The 22521-nt window shown below is 43.1% G+C and overlaps 2 protein-coding genes across 2 annotated transcripts; both read left to right on the top strand.

The window, feature by feature from the left end:
• Positions 1–1308: 1308 nt before the first annotated feature.
• LOC120631087 lies at positions 1309–6129 on the top strand. The gene is made up of 5 exons (XM_039900514.1): positions 1309–1452; positions 3181–3359; positions 3837–3995; positions 4186–4554; positions 4663–6129. The coding sequence occupies exons 1-4, from the start codon at positions 1323–1325 to the stop codon at positions 4477–4479; spliced, it is 762 nt and encodes a 253-aa protein (XP_039756448.1). The 5' UTR covers positions 1309–1322; the 3' UTR covers positions 4480–4554; positions 4663–6129.
• A 6671-nt stretch (positions 6130–12800) lies between these two features.
• LOC120631085 lies at positions 12801–22321 on the top strand. The gene is made up of 4 exons (XM_039900513.1): positions 12801–13025; positions 15308–15443; positions 16184–16343; positions 20394–22321. The coding sequence occupies exons 1-4, from the start codon at positions 12897–12899 to the stop codon at positions 20848–20850; spliced, it is 882 nt and encodes a 293-aa protein (XP_039756447.1). The 5' UTR covers positions 12801–12896; the 3' UTR covers positions 20851–22321.
• The last annotated feature ends 200 nt before the right edge of the window (positions 22322–22521 follow it).

Genomic DNA, 22521 nt, shown 5'->3' with positions numbered 1-22521 from the left:
CCAGCGGCTCCCAGCGACTTGTTTGATGTCGTCTGTCCACCTCGGTTGGATCCGACAACAAACGTTTTGTTTATCTGTGCAGAGTCGCCATTCCAGCACCCTGGAACCCTAACGTCCATTGGTTTTTCGAGCTTTGTGGCCCGCCCATTTCCACTTTAGCTTTGCGACTGACTATGCTATGTCGGTAACTCTGGTTCTTCTATAGATCTCCTAATTTCTCATTTGAGCACGTAACATACTCCCAACATTGCTCTCTCCATCGCCCGCTGAGTAACTCTGAGCCTTCTTACGAGGCCCTAGTAAGCGACCACGCTTCGGATCCGTAAGTCATCATGGCAACACGCACTTACGATATTACCTACCTACCTACCCATAACTTAACGTTTTGAAAAGTTTATTTTTCATACCTTTTGTATGTAGACGACTTACCGCAGTTACCGCACCAAATCATATGTATTGCGCCGGAGCAATACATATGATTTTTAGTACATAAAAAAAAAACTGTACCGCCGCGTCGTTGGCTGCGAGTGTAGATCAGTGCACCTCGTCCACTGTACCGCCGAGTCGTTGGCTGCGAGTGTAGATCGGTGCACCTCGTCCACTGTACCGCCGAGTCGTTGGCTGCGAGTTTAGCTCGGTGCACCTCGTCCACTGTACCGTCCCGCTGATAGGCTAAAATTAATCGGACTTATCAAAACGCAACAAATTCATGTCACGCTATTATGAGGTCGTTGTTTAAATGTTTCTTTTGGCCTTTCAGTCTGACTGAAACTTTGCAGGTTTCTTTTTCAGTTTAATGACGTACCTACAATCAAATCCCATTGAAAAGTTTGTTCGGTTGAGAGAGGTAAGTAGCTGTACAGAGGTGGCGGGTGTTACTGGTTAGGTAGTAGTTACGAGTTACGTACACGTCGCGTCGGAGGTAGTTGTCATTCGTTACGCTGTCACTGCGACAGCTAACAAAACGTGAACCGGATAACTTAACATATTACGTAACTATGTAGCGTTTTTCAATATTATTGCCTCCTTATTCGGAAACATAATAGATATTCGAATTGCAATGCGATTGTATAAAGAATCGACACGGTAAGATTCTCGTATTGATGTGTAGCTAGATGAGTTAAATTTTCAAATCGAACCGAGTCGGGCATCGAACCCCGCAATGAGCAACGTGAACCGTCGCGGCGGGAGAGTCGTCGCAGTTGAGTGTGGCAGAACGCAGGCTTGGCTCGTGGCGAGCCCGCGGCGCGCGGGGCCGCGCGGGGCCGGCGGCGCCGCGCGGGCCGGGCCGCAGTCCGCGCCCGGAGCCCGCGCGCGCTGCCATGGAGCACTTCATCGAGAGCGTGCGCCGCTTCCCGTGCCTGTGGAACACCACGGCCATCGAGTACCGCGACCAGGAGCTCAAGGACGCCGCCTGGGCAGAGGTCATGAAGGAGACCGACCTCTCGTCAGGTGCGTACCCACCCGCGCCCCCCGCCCCGCGCCCGCGCGATTAACATCACAATAATTGTCTTCGTAATACCTACCCGTTCGATAATAATAGATTAAGATAAGTAGGTGGCTGCCTAATCTATCAATTAGGTAGGTACCTACTTACATATTTGTAGATCCAAACTTGAATACCTACGTGATTAATGTAATATCCACATTCCAACTACAGGAACGTCTGAAATACAAATAAAATTCCTGCCTGTTTGTCGAGACGGCTGAACCGATTTGCGCAGGTCACGGGGCTTCCGCAGACCTGCGGAGCCCTTCGCTGCGTGTTAGTCCCGCGGAACCTATTCTGCGTGGTTCTACCACGGCCATTATTCTGTTTCAAATTTTAAAACAGGTGTGCAATTATATGTGCCTCCATAATATAACAATTTCATACAAATCAACCAAGGATTTATGAGTAAAAGGGAAACTTAGTGTTATCAGCGCTTCGCAAACTTAATTTTTTGTGGCCCGCTCAGACATCTTGTAAGCGTTTTTTTCGTGAGTTATGACCCATTATTTGTTTCAAGCTGCGGATTTGGTCTTGTTAGTTGTTAGGTTTGGTGATGCAGCCGCCGGTGCGCAGTTTCGTCGCCATGTCTATTAGGACTAAGTAGGCAGGTACCACTAACTTTTTTTAGGTTTTAATCTACCCACTGTGATATTTTATATTAATAAGGAGGTAGATACGTCACGTCCCCGTTTCTATTTTATGTCTATTAGTTTTATAATCTAATATAATCGGTAGGTAGATACGAGTAGATAGACTCGCCATATTAGGCATAGACAGGAGAAACAAAATTATCATATGATTATATCTCTATATCCACCGACAAGTTATAACTCTTACTCGTCCACCTGCTAAAGCACGGCAAAGGGGAATGAAGAAGTTTAGACCTATTTGACATTATACCTATAAAAAATTTAAAAAAAAATCAAAATTCAAAATTCATTTATTTCAAGTAGGCCTAATATAAGCACTTTTGAAACGTAAAGTCTGTCTGTGTGTAGTGACTCTACCACCGGTTAAGAAGGCAGGTTCTACCGAGATATTAATAATTAGATATTAACGCTCATACTTGGACATTGAATAAAACTGTGAGAGGAGATAGCTATGAATTTTGTCCTTTCCCCGTGAACAAATATCGCCCGCCCGTGCCAGCCGGCCAGCTCCATTGGGTCGTCTTGTTTTTTTTCTTGTCTTGTCTTGAAATCATAGTCGATACAACAGTCTGTTGTGTATTTGATTGAGTGTGTTGATTATTTGTTCCAGCAGCCAATTGAAAAAAAATGTAGGTATTATAAGTGAATATCAATCCAAATCTGAAGAATGAAATTATTAAGTTTAGATAAGGTAGAATTTGTTTCACGCAGACATTATCTGAGTTGACCACGTAATCCAAATTGTAATGACATTTGTACAAAGAGACAGAATAAGAAGTTTAAATAACGTAGGTATACCTTATTATTATAATTTATTTATTGTATCTTATAAACAAGAGTACACACAACAGGCTCTATAAAAGTCCCAACTGAATACACGCTGCACAATACTAGGCGAACCATCGAAATCATTATTGTTTGTGAAAATCTCCCAAGGGTTTGTTAAGTTTCAAAAGAGCGCCATCTGTCGCCAAATTGATGAACAATGATTGTGCAGTTGTCGGATGGTGCACATGCGCAGTAACCGTGTGCTTGCAGTGAAGGAGGTGAAGTTGAAGTGGAAGAAGCTGCGCGACAGCTACCGCGACGCGCTCAAGCGCCACAGCGAGATGCTGGCCAAGGAGCCGGGCGCCACGCCCGCGCCCAAGAAGACCTACCCCTGGAAGTACATGGCGCCCATGCAGTTCCTGCAGCCGCACATGAACGTGCGCAAGAAGGTGCCACACACCAGTTGCCATCAACCCTTTGCCGGCCCACCACAGAGCATGGGCTGTGAATTCACGGCACTTGAGAACATTATGTTGACCTCTCAGGCATGCAGGTTTTCTCACGATGTTTTCCTTCACCGCTGAAGCAAGTGACATTTTAATATATATATTAAAACGCACCTAACTTCGAAAAGTGAGAGGTGGTGTGGAGTGCGTGCTGGGATTCGAACTCGGCCCCCCGAAAGCGAAGTCGAGTTCCTACCCAATGCGCTATCCCCGCTTGTTGTCATTGACTTTTTGTTCCGACACGTCTAAAATATATGTTTAACGAGTTTATTGTTTTTAAAATTTAGAACGTGTCCATTTCGACAGTGGAAGATTAATTATATTGAGGCATGCGGGAGGCGCGCGGAGGGTCTAAGTTCTAGATGCCTCTCCGTCGGCTCCCACCCCTGGGCGTCTCGGTGCTCACGAGTCCTGTTGCAGGCCGCCAGCCCGCCGCCGCCGCCCGCGCGCAGCGTCTCGCAGCGCAACGGCGACGCGCGCTCGTCCGAAGAGTCAGAGTCGGAGCCGGAGTCCGAGCCCAAGCGCAAAGCCAGCGACCGCCTCTCCGTCATCGACCGCAAGCTCGACTACTTGTGCAAGGTGCGCTCACATTTCTGCCTTCCCCTCGAACTGGCAAATTTTGAATAATGTTTACGTATGCTTTAAATACTAACATAATGTTAGTAAGACATGCGCAATACTCCATTCGGACCCCGCGGAGCCGCGTGGAGCTGCGGGTCGCGCCGAGTGGGGCGTTGCGCGTGGATCTAGCGCGTGTCGTTTGCGACAGGCGCAGAGCAAGCGGCAGTTCACGGAGGCGCACTACCAGGAGCGCAAGCGCGAGCACGCGCCGCCGGCCGCCGCGCCCGACCCGCTCGACATCTTCTTCAACAGCATGTGCCAGTCGGCCAAGCGCTTCCCCTACCCCACGCAGATCCAGATCAAGAAGACGCTGTTCAACGCCGTGATCGAGGCGGAGCAGGCTCTGCTGGCCGAGCAGCAGAGCTACGCCAGCCTGTGGGCGCGCGCGCGCTCGTCCAGCAGCAGCGAGGCGGACGGCGCGGACGACGACAAGGCCTCCTGAGCCGCGCTGCTGCCCGCGCTCTACCACTACTACGGCCTGGCGCCCGCGCCCGCCGCGCGCGCCGGCAGCAGCGAGGCGGACGGCGCGGACGACGACAAGGCCTCCTGAGCCGCGCTGCTGCCCGCGCTCTACCACTACTACGGCCTGGCGCCCGCGCCCGCCGCGCGCGCCGGCAGCAGCGAGGCGGACGAGTGACGCGGGCTCGGGGGAACCATTGTTTCCAAAAAACAGCGGTTGTGTAGCGACGCCATCGCCGAACTGTACAGAAGTGCCAGCCAAAGTGACTGCCAAATTGATTGCCCAACGATGGCCCAAAGTTTAGTGTGTAGTTCCATTGCCAGCGAACAGTATTGTAGTTAAGGGTATTATTTAGTATTTAATGTGCCGCTGCTTCAGCAGACCACTAATCTCTCAACTAAGTAAATAGAAGCAAAAAAGAAGTGCAATCTTGGCACAATGTGCTGCGGAAGCGAGTGGTTGGTCCTTTGAACCCTCCCTGTAGTTTAGAGATGTGTATACGCAGCAGTAGCACTACCTATCGTGTAGATTGTACATATTGATTATTACCGTAACCCGGTGCAAGGCGACGTCCAGTCTTAGTTGTAGATAGATATAATATTATACAGCTACTTATTTAAAGTATTATATATCTTTACCGATACCAGCTTGTCGAGAGTGACGTCTAATGCAAGTTAAGGATGAAGTCTTTGTCGAGGCGCACTTACTATGTATGTATGTGTAACATGAGGTCAAGAGTGAGGCACGTTATTTCTGAAATGATTCCGTACCTTTAGAAATAATACCGCGTAATTGACTTGTACCGAGTGATCTTTTTATATTTTTTAAATTAAAAAAATCATCAAGCTATGTGGTATGTATGGGACACCAACGACACGTTGATAAGCTGTTATTCAGTCTGTAATCAACAAGATATGTTTTACAAACTAATTTAAAAATAATTAGATAGGTACCGAACATTGACAAATAACTAATTGACGGAATAAAAAAAGTATCATCTGCAAGTTCTTTTATACAACATTGCCTGTACGTATGTAGTAATACTGTGATATAATATAAGAACGCAGCAGGTGACACGGTATCAAAGTAAGGTAACGGTGTATTATCAAGGTTAAATTAAGACATTATATAAAGTTATAAATGTGACTGAAGATAACAGCCAAATGTATTTTTCATAATAATTAACTTGTTCTTAATTGATTGAACAATTGTTTTCAATCACCGCATTAAGATACTTGTGTTTATGAATAATTAAACCTGACTTCGAAGTATTCTATTTGTGCTACCACTGGTTATACAGTTATACCACAGGTACCATTACGTTGGTCTTGTTGATCTCCGGTAAGGGTTTCTGTCCTTCAAATTAGATCTCCATCAAATGTATAGTCTCCACCCAAGATAGGTTATCAAATAAGAGTAATGATTAATCATTGATTTGACTTTCTTTTCGTGTTTTTAATCGGGAACTTACACACGCAAGCTGAACGTTTATATTAGGTAATAGCTATACACATAATGTTCGCTATTTCAGTATAATGTTGGCTATTTTACCTATGTCATTGAATAAAATACTGATAATTAGGTATATTGGTTTATACGTGAATAATCGACTTAATAAACATTTATGTACTATTTGGTCTTTAATATTTCATATCTACCTATCACTCCTACAATATATACATTTGCTTTAGTTGTTTTACCGACTTGAAAGTTATCCAGTAATTACTCTAGACATCTTCTTAACTAATATGATGCATGTACGACGGTTCACGTTACGTCATTTGAAGGTACTATCAGTCTATTATACTTATTCATATCTATATGGAACAGTTGCAGTTGCAGTGTCTTTAAAATTGAAATAAATAAACAAAGCAGGTAATTTCGAACAAAATGTATTTGCCCCTTCTTTGCCTGCTCCGCCTTTGAATGCGCGCGTCCTGTTTACGTCACGCGCTCATAAAAACGTGCGCCTGCGTCACGCACCGTCAGCTGATCGCGACCGCCCGTGTCAAGGCCACGCCATTATCATCCCTATTCCTTGAGCACCGAAACCGTTAAAGAACTAAAAGTTCCAGGAATGTAGAACAGCTGTTTTCTGTCAAAGGAAACATATGTTTTGCTCGCTTGTGTGAGTAGTGCACCTTCCGACTGGGTTCATAGAAACCGAGCGACACAATTTTTAGTTTCCGGTTTTTTCGGAGGCAGAAAAAAAATTCGCAGAACGTTATATTTATGATGTTTATCTTTAGAGAAATTTAATACTTCGGGGTTATGACGGTTGGCTTAACAAAGACCGTTCAGTTACATAGATCTAGGTAATTGATTTGTGTCGGCTTAAACCTGTAGGCAGAGGACATCAATTATTTACTAAAATTAAGTACTTAATATAGTAATTGTTAATTGCTGTTAATAGTCGCTGTAGTGGTAGTGGTGTGCCAGGTACCTGCGCGGGCTCCGGACGGGGAAAAGAGAAGTGAAAAAGTGAAGTCACATAACCGCATATTTAAATAAAAAGTGGGGGCGCAACCCACCACACTACTCCGCAAGTCTTCACATTTACTTGTCACTGCAAAGAACGCGAAAAACGCTTAAAATAATTCAGACGTTAAGGTTAGTATTTACCTACATAACTAAGTCCTTTTTAGTATAGTTTTGAAAGCAGTAATAAATAGTATATACTGTGTTCTCATGATGGGGTGTCTATGCATATTCTTCTTAGTCGTGCACTCTTGGCAGAGTGGTCGTGGCTGCTGAGATGAATTTCATGGCGCTAGGCATCACTGGATTGCACGGCTTCCCGCGCGAGTCTTCTCCACTTTTAGCGGTTGGTAGCGTGTCGAAAACATTCTACCACAGTTGTCTGGGTCAGCGATTTCACCGTATCTATCCACCGAGTAGGTGACCGCCCTCTTGCCCTTTTTCCTTCAACCTGTCCTTGCACCACCAATCGTTCAATCGACCCCTCATTCCTTGAGTGTGGCCAAAAAACTTGAATGCATATAGGTTGTCTATGCATATAGGTTCTTAAAAAAGTATTTTCCTAAAACTAATTTAAGTAGTTTAAGATAATTGAAAGCTTGTACCTAGTTACTAAGTAGCTATAATGACACCTCTGCTCTTATTTGAATATGAAATCTACACTAATTTTATACTTAACAAACAAACTTAGGCAGGCGTTTTGGTGTATTCGAATTATTTATAGATATCCTTCGCTCGACGTGCGAGTCTTCACACACACATAGCCGTTTCTTTTACCTCCGTGTTGTCTCGCCATCCCATAGCCGTAAAGACATTAAAAATGGCGTATAAGTTAACGACGCAGATGCTGCCCATCCACAAAGCTACAACGGCCGCGCGCCGCTTTCCGGGCTCAAAATGAAGGTAGCTACTGCCGCATGCCGCTATGCAGCGAGCAACAGCTCAGTGTGACGACGCTCTGAATTGCTCAGTAAATCAAGATAGAGTTACACTTTCACATTTACGTTCTGCATAACATTTAAGTATTTTTGGATATATTGGAGATCAGAGGAGCGTCACAGCTAGAGGTTAAATACTTTGTAGGAACGAAAGTGGTACCTATAGGTACAAGTAGGAACACTTCACTTGATAAGATACTATTCTTGGTTTCAATTTTATTTCTTCTAATGAATATGTAAGTGGGGACAAAAAAAAGCAGCGTATTACTGTACTGTACTGTGTTATGTTTTTTAGGGCATAGGTCCTATGCGCGTGTCGGGCTTTTATCTAAAATAGGGTTGTCATAACTAAGCACTTAGAATGTTTTGAATTACGGGATATGGATATAATTTCTATGGAAAAATAAATATGTTTTTTTTTTATTTAATATTTTTTGCATGGTGATGCCTTGTGAAATATACTCATGTACCCTTCAATATTATTTCGTTATTCTGTTACACGTTTTACATCCACGTGGTACGTCGTACTACTTCCTCGGATTAAAATGGCGATTGTTCTCATATACTTTGTTGTATGAGTGTTTGCGCTCCGCTGTTATACACTGCACAGCTGTTTACACCACACACCTCTATGGGTCACTCGGGCAGGCCGGCGGCGGTGGACATCTAAGTAGCTTTTGCAAGCGAAATCATGCAGTGGTTGCACCATCAGCGGTTACCTACTCTACTCACGCGTTCGTTATGGGAGGGGATGATTAAATTAAAAGATGAAACTTAAATTAGGGACTAATGAGTGGCACCGGTCTAATCCTAATGTTGGCGTGGGGGAGGTGTGCCGCAAGCATAACGAGCCGCAGAGAGTCGTGAGCCATAGGAGCGCGATTCCCCGCGCAATTCAAGAGCATTTGTATGCCGAGCCGAGGGGGACAGCCTCGCGTAAAATTATACCCCAATTCAAATTTGCCAATCAGAGGATGAGCGTGGCTCTTAAAATTGATACCAAAGTACGCAGTAGGTACGATAGAAGGCTGACTCCTGTCGCCCCTCGCGGGTGGAGTCGGCTTCCAAGGGAGCGCGAATTTATCGCCCAACTTTTCGAAGTGTTGTAAAGTTGAGAGGTTTTTAAAAGAGCCATAAAGCGGACATAATGCGCAAGCTGGGCGGATATTAATAAAATTATTCTCGGAGCTGGCGACAGGTATCTTTTCAATTAATCTGGGGGAGCCGAAGATGAATCTCCTCCTCGAGGCCCGCTACCGCCGCCTCACTGCTTCGCTGCTGCACTGGACACCTGCAGACAAATCAACAAATCAATCATGGACAATCAACATAATATAACTGAAAAAAGATGCTCTGCTTTTAAATTCACCATTGAGTAAGTATAAAGGTGCTAGTTTGTTTTGTGTTTAAGAACATTGTATGTACTTCATATAATATAATACTATCTACTGCCCGCGTCTTCATCCGCGATTTTTTTTTTGATTTCCCATGCATTTAAAAGAAAGGGGCCTATCACCAGCAGGCTCCGGGCAAATGGTTCTGAAACCATTCTGAGACCACATGTTCTGTGAGCTGACCCTAAATCCAAATCAAAAACATTAATTAAACAGCCTCGTCATAATCACCGATGAAGCGGTCATTATATTACATACAACTAAAGACTAATGCCATGTCTTATAGTCCACGAAAACTTAGCCTGGTATTATTTTGGTATTACTTTTCATTTAATACATAGGTACCGTAATAACTGAAAAGTTCCACAGAGGGACCACAACGAATTAGCTAAACAACTATTATTAGGTATCAGGAAACTATACAGGACCCGGGAACATAACCTGTCTTGTAATTAGTGTTGCCCAAATTCAGTCTTGGTCTTGCAGTCTTGGTCTTGTTCTTGCGTTTTTGCAAGACCAAGACCAAGAACAAGACCGCGTATTTTTAGCAAGACCAAGACCAAGACTGACCGTGCAAGACTTGAGCAAGAACAAGACATAGCCTGCAAGACTCTTGCGTCTTGCAGCTAGGACTTAGCGCTATTTCACGGAGTAGTTAGGTGTAACAGTTCGGTGTATAGGTAGGTAGGTACGCTTAGGAATTCTATGAGACGCAAAAAACTATATCAAAGAATATGAAAAACTGGACCTATGCGCATTACGACTAATACCATAAACATAGCGAATAAAAAAATATCTATTAAAATCAAACTGAGTGCATGCATAGTTATGTTTTAACCATCGGCACTTTGATAATGCGGCATCAAAGGTTTTGTACTTACTTCTCAAAGAAATTTGCCGCTTTTCGGAAGTACATGGTTATGATACACGCGCCGGCGGCTTCTTTTGAAATCTAAAACAATCGTCGCCGCCGCGCCGAAATCATAACATTTGACACTATTCATGCAAAATAATTTCGAATTTTAAGAGTACCTACAGGTGTTCCAAAGAATAAATAAGTTTCAGAGTGCTTAGAATGAAAATGAATACATTATACTGATCACGCAAGTAGTATTATGATTAGGATAAAATGGTGAGGATAGGTAGTAGATGTCATAATAATTCATTCTAGTAAGTAATTATAATATTGATTACTTATATGGTTTTAAACTAATTACTTAGGTACTATTATTGTACATTTAGTCATTATATTTCTTAGGTTTTTACAAGAAAAAATAGCAAAAAAGTGTTCGAATATCTCTGAGAGAGATGATGAGAGTAAGTATTTACTAGCTGTGCCCGCGACTTCGTCCACGAGGAATAGTAACTTTGGAGGTATAGTGACGTTCAGGATTTATTTATTTATTTTAAAACTTCTGTCATCAAACATACAAACGAACTCTTCAGCTTTATTCAAATAAATGATAAATCGTAAAACTCTTTTATTAAATTTCTTATAAGTTGAGGGTTCAATCTCTTTCTAGACAGATAAGTATTGTTCTTTAAAATACAGTCAAGTTATTGTAATTAATTTGTTTTTTACATGTTTTAGCAAATGTAAGCTTATAAATCATAAATGTTTATTAAGAAACAGTTACTTCCATGGAAAACGGAATAGGTCAGTTGATTTTTCGAATTTCTTATCAAATCTTCAGTTATTTATTAATCTGCTTGATCTTTACTATGGCTATGTTAATTCAAGCTCACAATGTTCCAATTTTAATACGTTTTTCTAAGATTTAAAGTAAACTTTAATAAATAGTAATAGACTAATAGGTAATTGCAAGACTTGCAAGACTCTTGCTGCAAGACCAAGACCAAGACCAAGACTGGGAGCGCAAGACCAAGACCAAGACCAAGACCAGGTGTATTGGCGCAAGACCAAGACCAAGACTGGCTAAGTCTCGTCTTGTTCTTGCATTTGGGCAACACTACTTGTAATGCCTATTCTTGATCTAATGGCTTGCTTGGTCAACTATGGACCGCGAGGTCCTGGATTCGGGTTTGGTATCAGGCCGGAGAAGGAGATGTGATTTGGTTTTCTCTATCTTAACTCCTCGGAGAGCATGTTAAGCTGTTTTCACAGTATTGATAATACTACTGAAGTACGATCATGGCCTAATATCACAGATTACCAGCCCACCATATAATTTTGAACCCTACTACCAGTAGGCCTGCCCAGTAGTGAGCTATTAAATACTAAAAGCAGTTAACTAGTCAACTTATAAACACATGTTAATATCGTGTTATTATACACTCAGTAATCCACGATACCTCGCTACTTCATTATCAAAGAGCGTCGAACATAATAATGTGATAGCCTGTATTCTAAAAATAACCTTTACGACTTGAACGTATCGTGCTGGAGTTATTATACTAAGATACAATAACGTATAAACTAAATTATATAAGGTTCCGTTTTCCGGTTTGCCGTGGTGTACACATGTCTAGCGCACTAACAGCCACACTTTTAAATTAGTACTAAATCCCGTAAATAAATATATAGAATACGACCACACACACATCGTTATCGAGCCCCAAAGTAAGCGTGCTTGTCTTAGATGACTGATGATTTTTTTAATGAATAATATACATAAATACAGATAATATACAGATAAACATTCATGTTCATAATACGAAACTTTTCCAGCAGGGCTAACTCTCAGACGGGAGACTGACAGAATTATATGACAGTTGTTAAAGCTGTGGTAGAAGATAATTTTTTAAAAATGTTTTCTTCTAGTACATCTCTAGGGTGCAATGCGTAAGTATTGGCGTCAAACAATGTTCGGAATCAATTGGCTCTACATTTTCATTCAAAATACATTTGTGATGCAGAAATAATCGTAAATGTTCTCATCTTATTTGTGCAGCCATATTTAGTTCCGCCGCGCTGGTAGAGTCACCTTAATCAAATGGAATTGATATTTAAAAGTGCTCGACAGGTACCTAGCCTGCCTACCTGAAATTTCAATTGTACGAGCAGTAAGTTAGCTTTATGTGCTCGCTGCTCGAGCCGCGTCACAGGTAGAACGGGTAGCGGGTTCTAAGTACAGGTAGACATCGAATGTTGTTTTATTGGATCCAAAAAACTCGTTTACAACCCGTAAGGTGATTCGCAAGCGGAGCTGGACGCGCAAACATTTCGTTTAGCATATAATTCGTTTATTCATCGCCATTCTTACAAACGAAGCACGAAATGTATAAAAACTAGTGGATATAAATATGTAGGCGAGAGAACGGGGCGCTCGGCCGAGTCCGACTTCCGAGGCGAATCTATACCGGCCGCGTGGAATTTGTAAAAGTGGCCCGCGGCCGCTCGGGGCGTCTGCGCGCTTGCTTGTTCCCGTGTCGCGCGGCGTGCGTGCGAGCGGGAGGGCTTGCTTGCCGCTGCGCGTGTCTGTCTGCCGCTTTGCGCGTCGGCGTGTCTGCGCCGCGCGCCCGCCGCGGGGAGACGTGCCCAGTGCGAGCCGTCCCCACGCTCCGAGCAGCCACACGCGCGGACAAGCACTGCCTGCCCGAAGACAGTTTAATCAGTGAGTGTGTCGTCATGGAGAGCAAGGCCAAGCGCGCCCGCCAGAGCGCGGCGGCGCGGGGGACGTGCAGCGACGGCGGCAGCGAGGGGGAGGGCTCGGAGCGCGGCAAGAGCGACGTGGGCCGCATGGTGGACTCGTCGCAGGTAGCCGCTATTCGCCACTCGCCACCAACCGCCACTCAGCGGATAATCTAATGAATGGCGATTGCTAAACTCGAATGCACATTTGAGCGATACGATAAAGATAGTCGTGGAATAGGTGCTTCCCTAACTGAGATTGTGGCAGATTCTGTACAGAGCTAGCAAACTAATCTTCTTTATACAAAAAAAATTAAAGAAATGGTTTAAACAATTTGGTTTGTTCCAGCTATAGATTTATGACTATTTCCATACAGCTCAAATAAACAGACAAGTCGCAAAAATATTCAGACATTGATAGGTGAACAAGTCGAAAATGTAGGCCCAAAATAGAATCTCAATAACGTATATAGGTAGGTTGGAACTACGTAACAAGTTGTGCCCCGCAGTTTCTCCCGCCGCCTAGCCTAGGGTTTGTAGCGTAATGCTCAAGCGAAAACCATTCCAATCTATGTACCTAGCTAGTGTTCGCGAATACGTAGTACCTAGGACGGTTAAGCACCGCACTACTTCCATAAAGTAATGCTTCAATGGCTCATTACTGAAAAGTAGAAACATAATCGTTATGTGATCGCCGTTGGTGATGTTCATGTGTTCATGCGTTTCAAGTGATGGCTGCTTGTAGCTGCCGTTGCTAATAAAATGTATATTTTCGTGTTGCTTATTCGTTTATAAAGTTGCATAATGCATTTTAAATTACATAAATAATATTCATCACAACTTTACGAACAATAAACATCTAGTCTGATAATTTCATTGGTAGTTTTGTTTGTTGCAATTGTTGTAATCGATAAAGACTTGGCGAGTTATGAAATAAAATTGCAAAGGTAGGTAGGTACCTACTATGTAATCTCAGAATTCAAAGGTTCCTCAGCTTGCTTCTGACAAACCCATCTATTGCTATTCTATATTATCTATACTTCTACACTATAAACTTAAATTTTTTAAGAAAAAATATATGTTCGTTTATAGTAAACAATAAACCTTGAAACTTCTAAACTTATTTTAATATTTCTTTTACCATTAGAAATATGTTTTATGCAGAAATAACATTCGCTATTAAGAAGAAGTTTAAATAAATATACTATGGGAATTGAACCCACGGCCTTGGACTCAAGTCTCAGCAGAGTCGCTGTCCACTGCGCCAATCGACCGTATTTATAAACCAGCTAGATGAATAAACATAAATGCGATCTGTTCTATCTGTGTGCGCTTTCGAAATGGCCAGTCATACAAAAATACTCCGTTCTACAAAAATAGAAAGAAATGGTCTTTAGTAGAAACAAGAAAAAGATATCCGACAAATATTATATTACGTTGCCACCTTTAGTTAACGCGGGTGATACCGCGGGTCACAGCTTGTTAGCTATTATAAATACGCTAAATTGTATTAAAATCCTCTCAGAAGTTTCTACTAGAAAGGTGTCTCAGAAAGACTGACAGAATAATCACCGACACGTTTATTTCCCGCAAAATTTTCTTCCTGGTTAACAAGTACAATCGATAGAGGGTGTTACGATTTATAAGTTATGTTTTGTATATAAGCATGCCTCGGCCTTCCATGCATGTCCTACAGTTAAAGCGCGCTCGCGAGCACCGCCAGCGTGACGGCTTACTCAACAGAACAAGGGACGATCTCTGAGACCTGAGAAACGTCGACCTGCTGATGTTCTGCGGCGCACAGACTAACAACGTTCCAGGACTTCCCGAGAATCGGGAATAGGGAATGTTGAAGAGGGCCGGAATTGTAGACTGGCAGTGTTTCCTGACTAAATGAAACAGTAAATTATTCAAATCGGGTAGTAGTACTGACCACTTTAACTTTAGACCAATATCTGTACTATGTGTACGATAAGAACGATGTATTGCACGCTAATCTACCTGTTTTAAAATGGAGTTGAGTTAATACAAAATATATTGGAAGCCTGCGAGTAGTCACGCACTAGGCGTTTTCTGTAATTTGTCCTTAGAAGTTTGTGTACAATATGTTGTGTAAAAAGATATCATGATTACCTATTTAAATGGTAGAGTTCAAAAAGTTGACATGGCTGGAAAATGGACTATAATAGGTGCCCCTCAGGACCTTTTCTGTGTGATTCGTATACCTTGCTTACCGTGCTAAAGACAAGCACAGGACGGTATTGTTTGCTGATGATACGACTACATCATTGTGGGTTGTTTTCGTCCAAGTAGAAAGCCTGGCGTTTCCCTTCGGGAGAATCACAAGCCTGCCATTCTCCGTCCAAAAAACTTGTCCCTCGTAGTAAAAAGATACGGTATCCCCGCAGGCAGACGACCGGCGGCTGATCCGGCTGGTGCGCGAGCGGCGCCTGCTGTACGCGCGCAACAACATGCCCGTCGCCAGCTACTACACGCAGGTCAAGAACCTGTGGGACGACGTCGCCAGGAGCATGGGCTGGAGCGGTATGGTACAGCAGACGAGTGTCGCGTGATTCCAAGACGCTACCCTCACTTAGTCTGTAATTCTGTATTGCGGCCATTAGCCGATCGATCTGGAACTATTTTGAATTAAATCAATCTCTTACCTTCTGCCAGAAGTTAATAAGCAATCCATCCATAAATCTTTAGATAGAATCATAAAGCTAGTAGAGGCATCCTTATCGACGGCAGATTAAGAATAGGGTAGCTCTACTAATATAATACATTAAACAAAAAACCTGTCCCACATTTTGATTCATCTCAGTAGTTTTATTTAGAGTGTTTAAACATATGGATAAAACTTACGCTTATGTCTTTTGTTTATAGGATATTTCATCAGATTTATTGGTTTTAGACGATAAGTACTAACACATTGCTATTATTCCTGGCAACCTGACTGCACTTTAGAGCCGAGCACAGCAATGCTGCTTGGCGTCAGTTCTTCCAGACGAGCTCGGTCACAAAAACTTTCTAAACTTCTGATTGAAAGTTGGCGTTGTCTGTACGCATCGGGCAGCACGTTAAGCCGTCGTATCCATGTTTATCTCTAACATGTGATAATAATCTTTAACGTTCTCTCTTTCTCTAGGCTGCCCCAACTAGACGGTAATAGGCGTTAGTCAGATTGATCTATAACTTGTAGATTGATAGAACAATAAGAGTAAATAAAAGTACGTGTCTGCCGCGTGCTCTACTTGCTAACGTGTCTTTGTCTGTATCCGCAGTGGCCGACGTGCGGCGCAAGTGGTCGCACATCCGCAACTCGTACTCGCGGCACTTGCGCAACGAGATGCACGGCACCTGCACCAGCCGCGGCCGCATGGTGTCGCGCTGGTACCTCGCCGACGAGTTGGAGTTCCTGCGCGAGCACATGGCCACTGACATGTGAGTTTACCACCACTTCTTTAAAGTTTCGGCTCATTCTAACCGGCGGACGGTGACTACGGTGCGGTACGGTGACACGTCAATTTCCGGTGTATGACTGGCCGTTGCTCGTGCTCCCTGCCCGCAGGCCCCAGATACCACGCGCTCAGTGTGCCGGGCTTAGCGCCTCGACGCCGTCGCTAAACAATCCGCGAGAGTCATGCCGGATATAGAATACCTATCGATAGTACGGCCGATGTTATGGCAGCATGTACAGACCAATGTACCGACACCTCGGGTGACACATGCTGTAGGCGGCCTGGCACCGGTCGCCAGCCGTGCGTTTTAACAATAGCCTATATACATTAGGTTTTCCCGTATTAAGGCCTATTTCGTCGGCGTTCACGCAAATCGTTTGATTAGGTAGGATTCAATTCATCTCTGTGTATCTGAAACATTATGCCTTAGGTCCGTATAATCCCATATAAATTGAGTGTGTTATTCATCGGCAGTTAGGTAAAAAAGTAGATACTTAAATACTCAAAAGTAGATATTTTGTACCGAAGTAAAACTTTAAGTAGGTACTTAAGAAAATAAGGTAAATAAGGTAAATAGTCAGCAGCTCGTTCGCCTAAACGCAGTGTATTTCCTTATTGTGAATTTTCGATTCCCATTATAAATATACTTTAAACACTTAACTACATAGATTGGCGATTAATTCCATAAACACTAAATATATCTTTTTTATTTTTACGATATGCGCTTTGGTATGGCTTTGGTGATCTCCGCCCCGCGCCCCTCGCCGGTGTTGATCGAAACTCAGCACAGTAACAGTACGGACCTGTGTCGCTTCTCTCCGGTGCGTCTCGATATACGATTGTACATCAGTGTAACTTTCCAATTAAAGCCTTCAGTTCAAGTTGTGGCAATTAAAGAATGGGAAATAAACTGAACAATGGAAAGAGAATCAAACGTAAATGTCAAATGCAGAGGCTGCGGAATGTTCAGCAAATAGCGCGACGACGGTAGGTGCGACCGTAGAGTACAGTTGTAGTGATCCAAGTACGTAGTATCTATATCTAAGATTTTATTTATGATTTTAGATTGGCAAATAAAACGACTAAACGAGAACTGGATGATACTTCGCAAGGATTGGATGTGAAGTGAGTACCTACTCGTCACATTAGCATGACACATTGTTATAGCCCGGCATGCGTCGCGGAACGTCCCGAGATTTGGTGGAACAAAGTTGGAACTCGACCATATGATGGATCGATCAAAACATATAGTTTGAAATATTAGATACTAGTAGTTCAGTATTCAGCAAATCAGTGTGTTGGTTTGAGTAACGTTAGGTAATATTTATGTCTAAAATACGCTAATAAAATATAGGTACGACATAAATTATTATTTCGTATCTTTGCCGGACGTGCTAGCGACTTAGCGAGACACAAAACGACCAGTATGTTGTACTTCCGGTACCTACAGACTACCGCGCGAATTCACAAAATTCTGACTACATACGTGGAAATATAATACTAGCTGTTGCCCGCGACTTTGCCTGAAATCATCGATATAAATAATTGGAATCGTTGTTTGAAATAAAATAAAATCCCGGGACCGCCTACGCCCATCTCCACCAGAACCTCAGAATCGGTTCTATGATTTCTACGTTACAGGTCACAATCGGAAAGAAATCGGTACATATTCTCAAGTTTATACTATTAAGTACAAAAAAGACAAATTTTTAAAAGGGAAGTCTAAAAAAATACTGTTCAAAACTTTTAAAAATTTGTAGAGGCCACTTCAGGGTGATTTAAGCGGATGCCTGAGGCTTCGTAAAATCCCTAATTACCCGTGAGCTAGAGAAGATGCAAAATGGTGTCTTTGCTCTTTTCCAGGAAGCATAGACAACATCGTAGTGCCTGTTACGCGTCACCTTTTTTTTCATTGATGGTAACCCAGAGTAAGTTCTTTTCCTGAAACCAACCGAAAGTACCAATAGCACTAACACTCTACAAAGTTGCGAGGATCCCATCGTAAGGAACCATGCATGTGTGAGAGTTCACCACAATGCCTTGAGGGTCTGTGAAGTCCGGCGCACTCGGCTTCAACGTGGTGGTTATCATTCTGAGAGGACCCGAGCCCTGTATAGGAAGGTGATCGGTTGATAATATGATGTTATGGCTGTGTACTGATTCATTGGTACTTTCGTGTTTTATGATGGCAAAACACAGGGTGGTGGAATTAGAACCTGTGACTCTCGGTGGCTATCGTGGTCTGAGCGCTTTATCACTAAGCTACAGTTCTCATACAACCGATGCCGAAATTATAGCCTTATTTTCAGTTTATCCGTTTAGTAGCGCCATGATGCCATCTAGTAGTAAACATCGAAGTCGACCATCCATATTACAACGAGACACTTTGCGAAACAAGAGATGACAAGAAACAATAATTAAAAAAAAACAATTTTATAAAATTTCAAGACATTGTTCGCTATTTAAAAGTAGCCTTTGGAGGGAGAAAAACGAATGGGATTGCGTTCAAAGTTTAAATATAAATTATGCATTGTGTATAAAATAGATTTCATTATAGAATCAGAAAGATACAGAAAAAGTACCTACTTAGATGCTGAATGCTAATGTAGCGGCCTTAAAATTTCTTTATCAGAGCTGGCGGCTGGCGCAGAGCGTAAACGAAAGCTGGTATAAGATTGAAGAACGAAGTTCCAATGATAAATGTGTATGTTGACGAATGCTGCAGTGGCAGGTCCTTTGGTTAATGGCAATAATTACGAAATCCATAATTAGCTCTGTTAAATGCCACGCTTATTATGGACAGGATGGATGGATTTGGTGAAGTTTTGTTCGTGGCGGTTAAAAATAGAGCCCATTTTTTTCTGTATTGGATAAATGGAAAAAAAATTAACTGTCAAAATGAAAAAGAAAAATAGTGTACACCAATCTTTTTTTACACAGATTCATTGATTAATATTTTATCAATGAATGTGTGTTGCAACACTCTCTTTTACCGTAAACAAGAAAAACTACAAACACTTACATAAGAACGTTTTAAATAATTATTACTGCCGTAGCAGTAGGCGAGTTAGTTTTAAGACGCGAGAGGGTGACGAGCGCGCAAACCTCTCGAATTTATGGATGGACCGCGACTTCATTATGCTGGTGCGTCGCGTCGCTACGTGGACAAATGATCTCTCAGCAATGAGAGAAGACCTATGTCCTATAGTCGTCCTGCGGTTAAGATGAGGATGATCAATGATGATTAAGATGATGCGTCGCGAGGAAAGCAAAACACTTGATTTGGCTTTCCTCACATCGTGCCTTCAAATATAATTTTCTATGTAGTGGTACATCTTCTTGTGACAGTTCTTTATTTCTGCCGCTAAGCAGCTTTGTTGCCGCCCAGCAGCATTCGCAGCTGTGTTCCGGTCTGAACAGCGCGGTTGCTGGGTTAATTACAGGAACATGAGCCTTAATACCTATGCCTCGCATTGATTGACACAGGGCGGCCGGGTTACTTTGCAGGACGCGTTCCTCGCATATCCTGTAAAGTTTTGGTTGGTTTGATAAAGTTGATAGGTTTATTTTTACAATCAGGTGGGCCGTCGGTTTGGTCAGACAGTTATTATTACAAAAAAAAACAGACTTTGTAGCCACTTACTATGAACGGACGTTTAAGCCGGTTCAGCATTTTTGAGTGTCCGATCAAACGCAATAGTTTCGGGCAAAACTTTATTTGATACACTTATGCAATTAAGTCAAATTGCGATTTCATTAAACTTTGAAAATAGAACATTAATCTTCTATAACCAAAGATTTTGCCAAGGCACTAACACTGCCCATTTTTGTCAAACAAATTATAATCCAAAAAATTATTAAATAAAGTTTATATATCCGTATGTGTCTCATATACGCGGTAGCGTGTGTTTAATCTATTTATTATGTAGGTATAATAGTATTCTGCACTACTTATCTATATAAGTGTGTGTGTAATACTTGGTTCGGTACTAGGAGTCAATGTCGTAGCTACAGGTGGGTGGTGTGCTTGCAGGCGGCCGACGTCGTTCTCGTCGTTCTCGCCCACCATGGTGGACATGGAGCTGCCGGACAGCGCGCCGGAGAGCGTGGACGTGAAGCCGTTCCTGCAGAGCCCGTGGTTCCAGATGGGCGCGCGCGCGGACGCGGGCCCGCCGCCCTCCGCCCTCAACGACGACAGCTGCAGCTCCGCCTTCGGGCCCGAGGAGACGTCCTCCTACTTCCAGTTCTTCCGCGGCATCTACAACGACTACCAGGAGCTGCCGGCCCGCAAGCAGAGGCTCTTCAAGCGCAACTGCCTGAACATGCTGCACGACCTGCTGGACGCGGAGGAGGGCAGCCACATCTCCATAGTGAACGCCTACCACCAGGAGAGCGTCCTGAACCTGTCCAACTCGGGCCACGGCAGCGAGGACGACCGCGACAAGAAGCCCAACATCGACGAGTGCTACATCCTGCCCAACAGCACCTAGTGGCCGCTGCGCCACGGGCGGCCATTCCTTGAACGATACCACTATGCCTCCTCGTACTCGTGATTCGTGCTCTAGACGGTCAGCACAAACATCGCTCTCTCCGTGGTGATTTTCTACCGGTTACAGTTTTTATTCAAAACATTACTCACCGACGGGTCGAGAGTATATTAGTACTCCGGTGTAGGTTCCCGGCATGCGGTGCCGCGTGTTTCAAGTTTGTTGCAATTATGAGTAGATTGTCATTGCAAGTCAAATTACGAGAATTAAGAAGTGAGAAGAATTGTGAATGTTCCAGCAAGAGTGTAATGCGTTACGTGCTCACTATGGTGGTGTGTTAGTGTATACGTTGCCTCGGTAGCTACGAGCGCAACCAGATGTCGTGTTCGTGTCAGTAACATCGGCAGGTTCTGCTCGGTCACCGGGCAGTACAGCGCTAGTGTAATAGACAATTATGTTTTATGCTGCTCACTAGTTTCCCTTGTGTATGCATACATGTGTAAGATATTATTAATGTGTCGATGTCGAGGAGTAAGTTCCTACAGTTAATTGTAATGAAGGTGACAACTAATTCTAAATAATTCTAGGCTCTAACACCTGTTACTAACACACGACTGGCTGTTCTTAGACAAATTACTGTTTGTCCTCATTCGAAGCGCTACATCTGACATTCGAGTGGCTCAGGAACTAATAAACTGTTTTAGAAATGGATACTAATTCTAGTTCCTTGGACTTTCGTGTAACAGCGTCGCACTTGTAGCTCCAAAATGACTGCAATCAAGACTGAAGTGCTAGTAATGGAGGTCAGTCATAATAAGGTTCGACGACCTCTCTAGCGCAGCGGTCCGCCCTGTGCTCTGAAGTGGAAGGTCCTGAATTCGATTCGTCAGAAATTATTAATTCCTGAATTTTCTCTGGTCTGGTCTGCGGGGAGGCTCTGGCCAGGGCTAGTTACTGTCGTGCCGCTAAGTGATTTAGCGTTCCGGTATTAGTCCCCGTAGAAACTGATGAGGGAGTTTAATATAACTGCCTTCCCTAACAGGTTAGCCCGCTTTTTAGTTAAGATTGCTGTTGAGGGCTATTTATGTGTAATAATCAATTAGGCAGGAGGTACGGTGTCCTCATTTGTGCGCTTTGATCTCGAATTCTATAATCACCTTGCGAGTAGTGCATTGATTCTTTGTTTTTTAGTTATCTTCTGTTAATTACTTTTTCATTACGCTCAATAATTGCGATATGAATAAAAACAGCGACTTTAAACAACATAAAGACGAAAGCGCATTAATGCGGACATTATTTAAAAGAGTATCACTCGTCCTTTCCATTTTCACGTTAAGTGAAAACAAGATTCAAAACGCTTTGCGACTGATTGAGTTAGCAGCGCGTTCTGAAGCGTCTGGTGCGGTGAGCGGAAACGCCGCTCGCGCGAAAAAACACCTGTCGAAGAAAAGATAATTAAATTATTTTCAGATAATTTTCTTGTTTCAATCTTATACATACACAACCTATTTCTAGCCCACTCCTTCGAAAATTATTGGCTGTATATCTTGTCCACGTTTAGGAGCTCTCCCCAATGGGAGGGGTTGCCCATAATCACCACGCGGGGCCGACTGGAAGGGTTGTGACAACTGTATTCAGATCAGCTGCCGTCACCACACGGCCTACAAATGGATT

The sequence above is a fragment of the Pararge aegeria genome, chromosome 17 (genome assembly GCF_905163445.1).
Source record: "Pararge aegeria chromosome 17, ilParAegt1.1, whole genome shotgun sequence".
Classification (NCBI taxonomy): Eukaryota; Metazoa; Arthropoda; class Insecta; order Lepidoptera; family Nymphalidae; genus Pararge; species Pararge aegeria.
This window is presented reverse-complemented; position numbering and strand designations above follow the sequence as displayed.

Coding starts and splice junctions, on each gene's coding strand:
- LOC120631087 (XM_039900514.1), top strand. CDS start 1,323: ATGGAGCACTTCATCGAGAGCGTGCGCCGCTTCCCGTGCCTGTGGAAC. Junction 1,453..3,180: donor GGAGACCGACCTCTCGTCAG/GTGCGTACCCAC, acceptor GTGTGCTTGCAG/TGAAGGAGGTGAAGTTGAAG. Junction 3,360..3,836: donor ACATGAACGTGCGCAAGAAG/GTGCCACACACC, acceptor GTCCTGTTGCAG/GCCGCCAGCCCGCCGCCGCC.
- LOC120631085 (XM_039900513.1), top strand. CDS start 12,897: ATGGAGAGCAAGGCCAAGCGCGCCCGCCAGAGCGCGGCGGCGCGGGGG. Junction 15,444..16,183: donor CAGGAGCATGGGCTGGAGCG/GTATGGTACAGC, acceptor CTGTATCCGCAG/TGGCCGACGTGCGGCGCAAG. Junction 16,344..20,393: donor GAGCACATGGCCACTGACAT/GTGAGTTTACCA, acceptor GTGTGCTTGCAG/GCGGCCGACGTCGTTCTCGT.